This window comes from Morone saxatilis, unplaced genomic scaffold (genome assembly GCF_004916995.1).
Source record: "Morone saxatilis isolate NCDOM2014 unplaced genomic scaffold, NCSU_SB_2.0 Contig10, whole genome shotgun sequence".
NCBI lineage: Eukaryota > Metazoa > Chordata > Actinopteri > Moronidae > Morone > Morone saxatilis.
Genome location: NW_023339652.1, coordinates 17339577 through 17354658, shown reverse-complemented (window position 1 = coordinate 17354658; position 15082 = coordinate 17339577). Strand labels below are relative to the sequence as shown.

At 41.2% G+C, this 15082-nt stretch overlaps 2 protein-coding genes across 2 annotated transcripts in view; both read left to right on the top strand.

The window, feature by feature from the left end:
- The first annotated feature begins 1199 nt into the window (after window positions 1-1199).
- Window positions 1200-10228, top strand: ipo8 (importin 8). The gene is made up of 4 exons (XM_035681180.1): window positions 1200-1356; window positions 1444-1569; window positions 1688-1763; window positions 10107-10228. The coding sequence occupies exons 1-4, from the start codon at window positions 1231-1233 to the stop codon at window positions 10226-10228; spliced, it is 450 nt and encodes a 149-aa protein (XP_035537073.1). The 5' UTR covers window positions 1200-1230.
- A 1730-nt stretch (window positions 10229-11958) lies between these two features.
- podxl (podocalyxin-like) overlaps window positions 11959-15082 on the top strand; it is a 23178-nt gene continuing 20054 nt past the window's right edge. Inside the window, exon 1 of the mRNA XM_035679263.1 lies at window positions 11959-12463. Coding sequence (XP_035535156.1) covers window positions 12421-12463 — 43 coding nt within the window. The 5' untranslated portion in view covers window positions 11959-12420. The remainder of the gene's footprint in view (window positions 12464-15082) is intronic.

The following is a 15082-nucleotide window of genomic DNA, read 5'->3' as shown; positions in this document are numbered from 1 at the left end:
CAGCTCTGTACTTAATACACGACATGATATAAATTCATTATCTCTTCATCTTACTTTTGGAAACCAAGCAAATAGCTCTGTTTCCCAAAATGTTGTCCCATGTATTTCATGGCATATTTGCATTTTTTGGTATTATTCCACATGCAGAGTTTGCAGGGAGGATGTATTCTTTGTAGGCCAAGTGCAAAAGTTAGCTCGCCCTGGTTCTTTGAACAAAAAGCCAGGAGATATTTTTCATTGATTTGAAATTATTGCAGAAAACAAGCTCACGAACAAAGGTATTATGAGGTAAATTTTATGGTTTTTGAAGCGCAATGCAGACTCGCAGAAGTAAAAAGCTAAACTTAGGCTATAAGATCAACAACACCGACAGTTACATGATTAGAATAACGTTTTGCAGAGCCAAGTATACAACACAACAAAGCTGTGAAGTGAACTAGTGAGTAAAGATAATGTTCTGTGTAATTAATTATTTTAATGTCACAGACACCCATTGTAGTCTCATTCTTTAGACACGTTGTTAGAAACCGCTTTTTAAGACACGTAAAAGCTTTTAAATTACACAGGTGGCAATTTACTGATGTATTTTTATGTCATAAGAAGAAAAGCTGAAGAATCTCTTAACTTCAACCACAGAGCCTATTTCAAGCATTCTACCAAATCCCAATAAAAAGACCCATTGCTTTAGGCAGGGGAACTGAGGTGCTAAAATGCTAGCTCAGTTCCGGGGTTTACGGGACTATTCCTGCAGGACACTATTCATCCGTACTATTGCTCATGCCTTTTCAGTCTATGAGTCTGATTGAAGTATTGATATTACGTTATCAACTTCAAACACTGTAACAACAACATCCGAGGCTGCCTCCACAGACCTTGTTCCTGGTTGTGGACCAGTGTCTGCAGAGCGATGGCGGCCTCCACCTTTGACGGGCATCTCTTGTCGTCGATCAGGTTACTGTTTGATCAAACTCCACAGGATGTGGTTAGCTTAGCTTAGCAGAGACTGGAAGCAGGTAGAAACAGCATTATACAGTATGGCAGCAAAAGGGCAAGAAACAATCAGAAAGGTTTTAGACAAGCCATTACATGTTATTCTATATCATTATATACTGTGATGGAAGATTTTACACACGTGCTCTTTGTTCCTGTGTGTGTCTGTGTGTGTCTTGGTTCTAGGGTGTGTGTGTGTGTGTAGCCAAGCTGTACATCAGGCCGTACATCAGGCCGATCATGCAGGAGCTGTTGCATGTGGTAAAGGAGACGGAGAATGACGACCTAACCAACGTCATTCAGAAGATGATCTGCGAGTATAACCAGGAGGTGGCCGCCATCGCTGTGGACATGACCCAGAATCTGGTGGGAACATGCATCTCTGTCTCAGTCTGTTACTGCAGAAGATATACTGTAATGTTGTCCTGAAGTAAGTGTGTGTGTGTGTGGCAGGCGGAGATCTTCACCAGGGTCCTGCAGAGTGAGGAGTACGAGGAGAATGAGGACAAGACTGTCATGGCCCTCGGCATCCTCAGCACCATCGACACCATCCTCACTGTCATGGAGGACCACAAGGAGGTCTCTTTCTCTCACACTCACACACACACACACACACACACACACACAGCTGTCACACGTGCTGTTAAGGTATTGTAATGTGATATTTGATACTATATTTTTTCATTCTCCGTCTCAGATCACTCAACAGCTGGAGGGGATCTGTCTGCAGGTGATCGGCCTGGTCTTGCAGAAGCCCATCATAGGTATGGCAGGTGTGTGTGCGCGGGCAGCCCATTGTTTTTACAATCACAAACACACACACACACTCTTATTCAGATTCTTTCTGTTTCTCGCTTCTCTAACCCATCCCAAAAACATGGAATTGTTGCTTATTCGTCCTATGTTTGCCTCATTCATTCATTCACTCCTCGATGTGTTACTGTGTCCCCCCGACTGCCTCGCACTGTGTAAAGACTTTATTCTTGTTCCCTTTCCTCCAAATCGCTTGTAAAAGTCAGTTTTCCCCAACTGATCAGATTCATAAAACGGGTGTGATTCTGCAAAGGTTTCTACAGTAATGTTTCCAAACTGGAGTCTTGGGTTACTTGCAGAGCTAAAACTCAGTGTAGTCCAAAACCTCATACCTGTTTATAGAGGGACCACTGGGGCTGCAAGATGGATTATAAATAGTCTCCTCTTCCCTTTACAGACATGCACACTTTATACTAATTGCATGCAGTATAAATGTCTAGTGTATATGAATATTTCTGAATACAAGGGTTCAGAAACGGTATTAGAATTGCATAAATTGGATTTGAATGGAAAGCTGAGACTCTTGTGGATTCAATGAGCCCAATTATATTTATGTGGGATGGTGTCAGTCTCCATAGTAGCAATTTCATAGAGTAATCACAGCCTCATGAAACTGTGCAACCACAAACTAGAGGCCGAGGGCATCCAGAGGATGGATGGCTCTCCCAGCTGACTGAGAGTGATAGTACAGGGCTTGAAACCTAACAGCACAAATCTAGTTCCACAGCGTCCACACTGACAGGGCTGCCTGCAAATGGGTCCGAAGACATTTTTTGTTCATCGGCGCACACATCTGCTGATTATCTCAATATGGCAGATAATCGGCCCTAATTGACACCACTGATTTCTCACCATGCTGAAGATGTACAAAAGATTCAAAGGAAGTTGATGTGAAAAAGTTCACTTCAAAACTTATTCCACACATCCACCACTGGAGGGGACAAACAGGTGGTGACCCAGGTGTGTGGGATCACTGATGATGCTGTGGGCTCTGCTCTGGCATCTTTTGTTGGAGGTGTGCTTTATGGGTGGTAGAGCAGTCCCTGTGATTCATTGGGCTCTCTTCACCACCCGCTACAGGGCTTTGCGATCAGATGCTGTGGTAAAACTGTGATGCAGTTGGTCAGTATTCTCCCAGGGTGTAGATTGACCTTCTTCAGCCTCCAGAGGAAGTGCAGGCACTGTATGTGCTTTTTTGATGAGGGAAGATCTGTGGAAGTTGGAGAGCCCCTTAGTGGTGTTGAAGTTGTGAGACCCTTTCTTCAGCAGTTCCATTGATGTGGGGATGGTCCACATAGGATGTTTTCAGTGACCCTCTGATCTTACTGCTAGTCCATCCAGACCGTCAGTGCAGCTGTTGTTGTTGTTGCTGCTGCTGTTTGCTCAGTGTTTCTCTGTTCTCTTGGGTTTTGTTGCTTATTTAATGCTCATGTGTTCCCTTCCTAGCATTGGATACAAATGTACAAAACAGCAGTAAAGATACAGACAAGGTATTTGCAGGACTGTATTTAAAAGTCTGCTCCTACTAACAGGTTCATATTTGTGTGTGTGTGTGTGTGTGTGTGTGTGTGTGTGATCCTGGTAATTGGAGTGGTTTGCCTTGCGGAGGATTGGATCCTTCCCACTCTGTTAATGAATGGATTAACTGATAACCTCCTGCTGCCAGAATGGGAAGCTGTGTTCAGGCAGAGGCAGATAAAGCAGCAGGAGAGGGTCATAATGAAGAAAATGAAAGATAGAGAGGTGAAGCTAATTTTTTTCTTCAAGAGATCTATACCACACTCACACAATCCAGCACAGCTGTGCTCTTTACCCCTTACTTTATTGCTCAAATCCCCAAGGAGGAGGGGTATTACAGCTTCTTTACAACTGCTGCCAGTCTGTATCTACTGCTGGAGCTGTTTGTTTCCCCTGTGCTGATGACACAGTGTAGTGTGGATACACATCTGTCAATGACAGACTACATTTTCAACCTGTAGATGGCAGCAAAAGTTCTACAACTTAAGACTTTTAAGTCTTTGCAGAATGCTGTATGTGCAGAGTTTTGACACTAGAAGGATGTTTTCACATTCATCTGCTGAAAGTGGAAAGTTTCTCTGTGCTCATTGAAAAAATGATTTTAAGTCCAGATAAAATTAAATAAAATTTTCTAGTCTGCTACAACATACAGATCTGCTATATACACCATAAAAAAAAAATCAGGCAAAACTTATATTATATAATGTTATATTTTTTGGTTTCATGATGGCGCCCTCTAGCTTTGCATTAATTCGACGGAATACTGTTACAATATCTGACGACGTAGATGGATCAAGACCTTATTTTGATACAGCCAGTTAAATCTTGCATAAAGCAGTACCGTCAGTGTTCTATCGTAGGCAGAGCAGATGGTCACACGGAACCAGACAGCAGCTGACACAGACTCTGAACAACAACTCACAAGTCTCCTTCTTATCTAACTTACAAACACAAACACAAGATTTTGTCCTGCACCGTAATGTTAGCCAGTTAAATGAGCCACCAAACAAACATTCCCAGGGAAGAGAGCAGTTAGTTTGCTGGCTAGATTGCTAAATTAGTTGCTCAGCTGCAGCACATTAAACAGCATGTAAATGTACCTGCAAATGTCATTTGGGTCTGGTTGGTTGCTGGTGTTCTCCTTACTCTTCAGTACCACTAACAACATTCTGTGCAACACTGTTTACTTTGTGTCTCCTTCACTACTGCAATCTGGTAGCCTGTAAGTCGTTAAAAAACACATTAACATTATTATTCTGCTCAAAATTCATCCAAATCACTCGTTTTAGACAAACTTCTTACAGTTACTTAGTTCATTATTTGGGTTCATTGTACAGTTTTTAATGCAATATGAAAAATCCATAAAATATGTCAAGCGGTCATCGGTTTACTAAATGATTGAGAAGGGGTCCCTTAATGAAAAAGGTTGGGAACCACTGGTGTATAGGATCTGGTTGGCATTTAACTTGTTGATGATGTCATGAGGTGGGCTTATATGGTACTGGGTTGCAGGCTCTGCGAGAAACTTAATTAATTGTGAGTCATGCATGGAATATGTAACTGCTGGCAAGTGCTGAATGCTACACTTGGCCTTTAATGTCTGTAAAAGAACCCAAGACAACAGATGCAGTACTTGTATGGTGCAGATTAACAAGAATGTTAACAATATTAGGTTAAAAAAAGAGGCTTGGGTGCAGCCCAAATCGAACACCATATCAACGTCATATCCTGTCATGACCCAAAAGTATGATTGGAACACTCATGAATATATAAGAATATATTCACATAAGGAAAAGTATGTATGTATTTAATAGTTGAAGAAACAGATGTATTTTAGACCAAGTAGTGAATTTATCAAACAACTAGGGAATTGAACATGTGGAGCTCCATTTGCAAAGTTAGGACAAATGTTTTGGTGTAATTTAATTAAAGCTGCACCTATCAATATTTATATATTAACAATAAATGTAATGACTATGTGTAATGTGAAAGGAGTCACTTGCAGCAATGAACCCACAGATAATTATTACCCACGTACCTTCTGTTTTCAGCAAAACAACAAACAGTACACACAATACGCTCAGCACTCAACTATAGACAGACAGCAACTACTACTACTTCTCCATTAGCTAATGCCATGACATCAAATAGTCTTTTTGGGCTCCAAAACAGAGCTAAAATAAAAATGAATACTGGACTTATAGGTTCAGTCTGTATGCTAAGCTAAGCTAGCCAGCTACTAGCTCCAGCTTTATATTCAGTGGACAGACATGAGAGTCATATCAATCTCATCTAACTCTCGACAAGAAAGCAAATAAGCTTATTGCTGAACTATGTTGAACTTTAATGATCTTTAACCCCAATCTATATTTAGACTTCTAAATATAAAAACACAAAACAGGCCAGTGTGTAACATTTAGAAGGAATGAATTGTCAGAAATGGATTATATAATTCACAGGTATGTTTTCATTGGTGTATAATCACCTGAGAACAAGAATCATTGTGTTTTTATTACCTTAGACTTAGCTTTTTGGATCTACAGAGGGAGTGGGTCTGCCATGTTAAACCACAATGTTTCAGTTTTCACTAACCAAACATTGCTTCTAGATAGGGCCAGCATTTCAATTTCAAAATTTTGCAGCCACAGTAGTTTCTCCTAAACACTCGGTTGAGACGAGTGGTATTAAGTTGGTTGCCATCTGCATCTTCACCACTAGATACCACTAAATCCTGCACACTGGTCCTTTTGGGAACAGTCAGTTGGCCAGAAACATATCTTCTGGGTGTGTAACAACTGTTTTACAACAGCTTGTTAACTGCCCCCATGTAGCCAAAAAACAATTACAGTAATCTTACAGTAGTCTTAAACATATAAAAATCTATTATAAAAAATTACTTTTTGGCATTAGTATAGTAGGAATCTAATTTTTGTTTGATGCCAAATAGACTTGTGCTGTAGCTTAACATTTTGAGTCTGCAAAAATGTTCCTGCTGTTCTGTTGGTTTCCTTTCCCTAATTGTTTATGGACTACAGTTTCCGATGCTAAATTAGCTTCCTCACCCTGTTTATGCACTGAAAAAAAGTGAAAAGAATGACTAACATGTCTATGCAGCTATTACTCAGAGAACATTTCTAAATCCCAAATGACGAACTGAGATTCTGAGAATGTGTCACAACTATCATTTAGATATATGCAACAAGAACAGAAACCTTTGCACACAGATGTTGCTGCCGTAAATCTGTCAGAGCTGATACAAAAAATGTACTAAATTATGGGGAGGATCAGAGTCTTATCTCTCCGCGATTGGTACCATGTCTCAAGAGAATTTCGGAAAGCCATGATATTTTGAGAAACAAGCAGCGAGGAGCACCGAGGTGGGAGATTTGAGCCTCGTGAGGAGGGGAACCACAGGGGGGAAGAGGAGCTTTGTAAGGGGGATGCTATGTGAGATGTGGAGGAGTGAGGATAGAGGACGGTGGTGGGGGGGACAATGAGTGTTCAAAGGAGACCCAGAAGGTGCTGAGGAGGTTACTGGTGGGGAGCTGGGGGGTACGAGGAAGAATGCACTCTCACATTCCTGGCATGCCCGCCTCATTGTAGCAGGCTAATGAGGCGAAGGAGGGAGCGAGCGCTGCCCCAGGCCCAGAGAGAGGACAAAACCACCGGAGCGCCGGCCGGCACAGAGCGGCTGAGCTCACGGCTGAGGAATTCCAAATGCCGGACATGAGAGGGCAGGGCTCGCTGCCAGCAGATTTCTAACAGCACTCACACATCTGAATCAGGGTGACTGATGCCATTTCTCCACGGTTATAGGTAGAGAGTCCTCCCTCAACAGAAAAACTAAAACCTGAGAATTTGTTGCATTTTCATGGTTTATGTCTTGTTTTATTTCAGGAATTACGTGGCCTATCTAGAATTGTATTGGTTTGGATATCAAAATTCTAGTGTTACCTAAGGACACTAGTTTCTCCATCCTAAAAGAAAAAATAAATAGGCAAAACTTGATGGTGATTGGTGTTGCCACACAAGGTGTTTTTGATGTGCTTATAATAAACGTCAGTATAAATGCCAGGAATGTGAAAAAGACCTCAAATTGCCAAAAAATAAAAAAATAAATGATGCTTGGTAAAGGTAGAAGTTGACATATGAAAAAGGAAATGCGGAGGACGCGTTTAAAATAGTTCCTGCTGCTGCTAATTAATGCAATTAATTTATATGAAAAAACAAACAACAAACAAATGACAACTTAGCATTTTATTTCTACTTTATACTACTTCTACCATTGTTATTGTTAAGAATATTAGCGGTCTATCATCTAGAATTACAGTTGTTTGTTTAATATGTGGTATAAATGTGTTTTTTCCACCTAGTGCATTTGAATATTTCTGCATACTTGGGTCACTAAACTGCATTGCAATTGTATAAACTGGGAATGACTGGAAAGCTGAGACACATACTTGATGACACCCCTGCCTAAGTCAGTGCCCCACTTCTGCCACCCCAGTCAAAAAATTGTGCACTTGCCCTTGCTTCTCAGACAGTTTGGTGTCATGATTATCCATTTGGCACAGCTAGCTAGTTTATTTTATTTTGCGTTAGCATAGAAAAAAAGGAAAATAAAAAAGTGCTAATAGGGCAACAATGGGTTAGACAGAGTGGATTTTAGGGATGCTACCTGCTGGAGTAGAAGGACTGGTTGTAGTAAAACCTGCAGTGACTCATTTTTTGGCCACTTGGAGGCAGCAAAAACAAGCTGTGAATACGAAAAAATAATATATATCATCATCCCTGTGTGGAGGATTAAGTGGTATGTAGCAGTGAAGTTGCAGATTGAAAACACTCAAGGCCCTGTCTATGCTAACTTAAAACTCAAAGGTAACTTTTAGATAGTTTGATATCTTTGTGCCCTGCAATCACTGATATTGTGTTTGCACTCCCGAAGTCAGATTAGCACTGTTGAATGTCTGAGTGTGCCTGCATGCTTGACTACCAGCAGCCATTCTAATTCCTGCAGCTGGTCAGAGGAATGTCATGTTAGCTTTAGTGCTTAAAGAGTGGTTTGATCCCGGAGCTCCTCACAGATTTCACCCTCCATTACCTCCATGTGGCCTGGATGATGCACCTCATCGGGCCAGCTGGATTCAGGACAGACGGGTTGTACATGTACGCATCAGCGCTTCAGTGAACTGAGATCACTGAGAAAATGACAGATGGAGGGAGGGAGAGAGGGAAGGATGTGTCACAGAGCTTCCTGAATGTGACTGAGCTGGTGTCTCCTGTCAGTGGTGCGCTTGTCGGCTGTGACTGGTAGGAAGGATGTTCTTCATCCACTTTGATGTCAACTGTTGCCACTCATAGACTGCTGATCATTACTACTTTGTGTCCGAGACAGCTCATTGTCGAAAAGTTGATTGAAAAAAACCCCATCCCACTGTTTTTACCGAGAAGTTTCTCTTTTCCCAAATTATGTAATCACTATGCTCTGCCCAAAATATGCCAGGAGAGTATTTTGCAAGTTCACCATGTCAACTTAAAGGTCCAGTGTGTAACATAGGGATCTATTTGGATGGAATAAAAATCATATATATGTTTTCATTAGTCTACCAATCACCTGAAAAATAAAGAAATTGTTGTGTTTTTGTTACCTTAAAATGAGACATTTTTATCTACAGAGGAGAAGAGTATTTTTCTGTCAGAATCCGCCATGTTGACCTCCCATGTTCCTGAAGTAGCCGAAAACGGACACTATAGCTTTTTTCTCCCCCCCAAAAAAAGTTATGTTTAAGTTTTTTCCCACCCCTTAAAATCAAGAAGGCCTTGCGATCCCCCGTGAAGCTTTGGTGTCCCCCTATTGGTTGGGAACCACTGTCCTACATGCTTGGAAGGCTGAGCAGTATTCAAATGGTTGCAATGTACACTCACACCACGAGCATGGATCCTAATGTACACATGTACACACACAATTACACCAATCCCAAGATCACTTGGTGTAAGTTTTCCAGATCTGCAGTCCAAGCGTGACTCGTGAAGCTCTATGTCTTTGAAGCTCAGTCTCTAAAGCCTTTTATTAATGACTGACTAACTGTTGCAGTGGAAGGAAACACCCAGGAAAACCTCCACACCCCTGATGTTATCTCCTATTTTTTTCCCAGACTTCCCATCAACAGCCAGTGGAGTTTGCATAGTTTCGAAAAGCACAACAGCAGTTAGACGATTACAAAGTCTCTCTTTTTCTTTTTAAATAGACGCGCTGGTTGGTGTTGCATTCAGGGGGGGATCTGGATTTAATCCAGTTGTGACCCGTCAGTCAACGGAGATTTGGAGCTAAGTGAATGGAGGCATAGTAAAAGTGCCCTGAAAGCAATTCCTGGGACGTTTGTGAATATCCGTCTCCATGGCTACAAGCGACTGAGTCTCTGTGGTTCCTGCAGGGCAACAATCTCGCCGAAATGCCTGACTTTAATCCAAAAGTCAAACACAACGCCAGCTGGACCAGTGTGCCCACTTCTAGAGTAAATTAAACTGTCATTGCAGGCTAATGGGACAGGATATTCACCATTTAAAACTCACAGCACAAGAAAAGACACAATGAGGATGGGTTCATTAGAGTTTCTGTTACATATGCATAAACAATGCTTGTAAAATAGTTAAGTTTTGTGCAGGAGTAAGTAAAAAAACAAACAGAATCAGGCTTTTTGAGATGAACTTATATGAAAATGTGAAAAGAAGTGAAGAAATGTGAAACCTATGACACTGATTTATTTTGTGTGTTTTTTTAACAGTTAGGCTGTCCAGGTCTGATGCGGAATGTGATGCCAAACACCCAGAAGTCTTTTGGGGCAAGACCAAGTCTCAATTCAAGTCCATCCACACTGAAACACCTAAACAACTGGACAACAGCTAACTCGCTCCTTTTTCATGTATTTTATGTCGGTCTACGAACGACAAAACTGTGGATCACAGCCACTCCACTGTGTTGAGTCAACTGGTTTAATCTGATCAGTCCCTTCCTGCCACAGAGATGACCTATACTGTGTCTTAATAAGGACCAATCGCAATTGACCAAACTGAATGAGCATAAAATAATTTGATGTGTGCTCTGATAATAAATTCCTTACGTTAACCAGGCAGCCTTATTACTGCACTGCTGCACTGAGACCAATAACGAAATCACAATTTCATAATCAATCAATCAGGTAACAACCTTACCCTGACTGCTACAGAGCCCTGGACCGTCGCAGCCTCCTGTCACTTTAGAGACAGGGATTTTTCGAACTGCTATTACATTCCCTCATAATACTTTTGCGTTCCTCCTGATCCCAGGCAGTGCATTAATCAGTGATTGTTTAAGGTAGATGCAACCTGTTTTTAAACTATGCTGAACTAATCATGGAGCTGCATTTTTTATAAATAAAATGAGCAACTTCGAATAGAAGAAATATCCATTTCCATTGCATAATTTGTGCTTTATGACCAACATATTCCGATTTGGGTATGTCACACTGTAGTTACACCATTACAAACTAATGTGTGCAGCCATGGCTACTGCCATAATCACAGCAACAGCCATAGCTCTACAGCCTGACTCAAGGGGCAGTTGCCACCATATTTAGGAAGCGCTGCAAAATTGCCCCCTTGGATATCTGTGGCAAATAAAACATCATACGCAGCCCTTCCTGTGGAAGAAATGTGATGACGTGCCCTTTTAAGATGCTTGCCAGTGGAGAAAACACAATAAATGCCCTCCAGGGTTCCCCTGATAGATAAAACATGATAAAGTGCCGACCAAGGTGCCTTTCCAGTAGAGAAAACATGATAAAGTGTCCTCCAGGGTGCTAGATAACATCAAGGGTTTTCGTCAAGTGGACAAAACACAATAAGGTGCCCTCTGGGGTGCTATCCCTGACTAAGCCGTTTCACCATGAATTCATCCCAACTTTCTGCACACTGGTGCCCTTTTTGCTTTTTTCACCCCTACCCCTCAAAAGCCCGAGTCCACCACTGGTCACAACCTTCAGCAGCCTACAAGTCTATGGACCAGAGGGAGTACAAAATGTATTCAAATGACCACTGTGACCCAGGGGTTCTGTATGATTTGGAAAATGGTTTATAGATGGACGACCAAAACACAGGGAGAAAATAGCGTTTTCAGATTGTGCTGGCTTAGACACAAAGTTTCATAATCACGTTTAGATGCCTTTCATGTGTGTGAATGCTGACCAACAAAACGACACTTGAACTAGGGAGATACGTCTCCCAGCAGTCAGGTTAATAGCTCCTCATTTTTGTGACTGAAGTCAAAGCTACAGATGTTAGGTCTGAAGCTCCACAGACACTCCCGCCTGTGTGTGTGAATGTGTTCAGAGGAGGACAAGTCAACATGAAGACATGCTGACTGTGGATCCCAACGGGCCTTTCCCTTGATCAAACAACATCGCTGCTGATGTGACTTCACCCAGCGTCCTTGAGTCATGGACCATTTTAGGAAAGAATCAAAACCAGGGGAACACATTGTCTCACGGCTTCCTTTGTTATTCAAAATGTCCCGGCAGCCGAGAGCCAGTCCAGAGCTCAGGGATTGGACCGGGCTGGGTCTGCCCCTGGTTCCTCATGATAAGGGAGGCAGGGACAGCATGGGCAGTGCTACACTGGCTGAAACACTGAGGACTGACAGAGCACAATACAGCACCAAGAGGAGAGAGAGAGAGAGAGAGAGAGAGAGGTAGAGAGACACTGAGCAACAACGACACCGCCAAGGAGACCACAGAAACACTCTTCACCCCCAACACACACACACACACACATCTACACACACACACAAATCCCCAACTCTGCAGAGAGAGGAGAGAAAGAAGCAGCGGACACACAAAGGCATTCTTGGCTTTCACTTTAAAAGAAGAAGAAAAGTGAACAATAAGTTGTGCGAGATCATTTACTTGAGATACAAATTCAAGGAGAAAGGCGTGACAGGACGGCGTCAGTCAGCGGCCAGACCCGGGTTTATCTTCCCGAATCGTCCCCACATCCTCAGTGAGGAGTCGTAGCGCAGCGCTGCATGAAGGATAAATCCATCCGGGAGAAACAGGCAGAAACAGGATGAGAGCGACTATGAGGATCACATGGCTGCTGCTTTCACTCAGTGAGTACAACTGGATTCAAAGTGCATGTTCAATGATTCTTCTATTGAGTGCCTCTACAACATATGATATAGGATGGGTGCTTTAGTGAGTGTCTGTGCAGCAGCTGCAGGGCTTTACTGATGCGTTATAGACAGGACTGTGCGATGGAGCTACAGGTGCGCAGACAACTTTTCAACGAGACATCTCTGCCTGATCTATGGAAGCCCATTTCTGCCAAAGTGACGGAGAAAAAAGATTCTGTAAGTCATTATTATGAAAACCAAACAATAATGACTTAGTATCTCAAAATATTGACTTAATATCACAAAGTCAGATATTTAAGTTTAAAAAAAGTCAAATAAAAATGTAAAAATACTTCATTTATGAGTAAAAGGTATATATTTATAATGATACATTTGACTGAAGTAGGAATACAGAAGTATTATACTAGCCCCTTAAACTATGAACAGTAAAAGTACTGATTATGCAGTGCTGGAGGAAGTATTAAGATCATTTACATGATCTAATAATAATAATAATAATTTTATTTGTATAGCAGCTTTCAAAACATAGTTACAAAGTGTGCAAAACAAAAAAGGTTCCATCAAAATAAAAGCGTTTAAAAAAAGATAAAGGTAAAAATGATATGAAGATAACATCATGCAGAAATTCTCCATTACAGTCTTACATCAGTGTTGGCTATAAAAGTGCAGATGTGTTTACTTAATGGGCCCCTGTGACAGATATGTTATAGGTTCCCAAACTTTTTCATATTAAAATATTCCTTTTGTTCCTCCTTTTGCTGGGGACCCCCTACTACCCACTCAAATACCCATTTTGATCCCTGGATCCCAGTTTGACAACCACTGTGTTAAACATTACATTATTATATTGTTAGTGATGATGCATCAGTGTGAAAGCAGCATTGTAATGCTACAGCTGGTGTAGATGGAACTCATTCAGCTTAATCTGCAGGAATGTGTGTTATATTTCTCATATGTTTTTAATGTCAAATCTCTGCTGATCTCAGCTGTTAAATAAATGGAGTGATTAGTAAAACATGTCCCTCTAATTGCTGAAGAGAAGCAGCATGAAGGAGTGTAAAATTAAAATACTTAGTAAAGTATAAGTAGCTCAATGTGGTGCTTGTACTTGAGTTAATGTCATTATGTAACTGAATGGACCCTGGCTGTGTTAGTTGCTGGTGCATGAAAGTGTACGCAGCATTTTCACGTTGTAGTGGAGGTGGAGCTCATTTGAACTACTTTCTGTGCTGTTGGGTAGTTTAATCCTGTACTGGTTCCAGTTCTTTTGGGGTTGTGGGCTGCCTGCTGGGGACCCCTCATGACAAAAGTTTGCAAGCATACATTCACCTCTCCAGACCCCTGGACGAAAACATATAAATTGAGAAAAATCTGAATTTGTTTGTGATCTTTTTATTTCTTTTTTTCTATCTTCCTTTAGTCATTTGGCAACCTGGAATCACTGGTATAGTCTGTAACTTGGAATTGTATTTTATGAGATCATAATAGCTTTATTTTGTATGTACAGTCCTATCAGCAAAGCCTCTAGTAACTATAGCTGCCAAATACACGCAGTAGTAAAGTACAGGTACCTCCATTCAAGTCAGTACTCTTCTAAATGTAGTTAGTAATAATTCACCACTGGATGGAGTGTAGTGTACCTAAACTTTATTCACATTATTAATAACAGAAATATTCAGTTTGATTTCAATAAGATAGATTGAAACTAATTCAACTCTTTCTTGTTATTACATTGTCTTTAAAGTGTTGCTTACTTTACAGTTACTACCCAAATAATTAATTGTTTTTAATCATCTCCACATCCCTGATTTCATTGCCTATATAAAAGATCTGCAAGTATCATTTATTGTACAATGTAGAGACTACAATTTTTAAGAGCACTGGAACATACAGTGTGTTTCCTCCCTTTACATAAACTTGTATCAGGCCAAGGACCCCATAGCTTGTAGAGAGATGGAGCAGGGACCCCTACTACATATACTGTATTAAATTATGTGGCATTTTAAACTGGGCCTACAATAACATGTACAACATATATATATACATATATATTTTACACATAGGCCAGTTTATCTAATAATATGTTGGCTTCGCGTTAATGTGTCTTTTCAGATGTGTTTTAATTCAATAAATGATCAAACAATGATTTGGCGACCCCCCCGCAGTAACTCTGAGGAACCCCTGTTGAAGACCCAGACTCCATGATAGTTTAAAACTCCATAAACTGTAAGTGAGTAAGTGTGTATCCAAAATAAAAGATACCAGCTAGTAACATTTATAGGGAATAAAGGATGGGGGCTGTTTATTAACATTGTGGATAGGCTCTGAGAAGTAAAAAGAACATTAAAAAGCATAAGTGGATGCTGCCTGAGGAAGGGTGCCAAACTTGAGAAGTGCCAGTGCAAGCCTCCTCTGCATTGAACCCCTCCCTGCTTGTTTCTCCCTGTGTTACTGTTGACCTGTCTCACTGTCGCTGTGTGGACTGTATGAAATCTGTATGAAACATCTGCCCCTCCACCCCACCATTCCACAGTTAAGTGCTCCCCGGTTTAACCCCCTCCCTCCACAAACACACACACACACAGTCCTTCAATG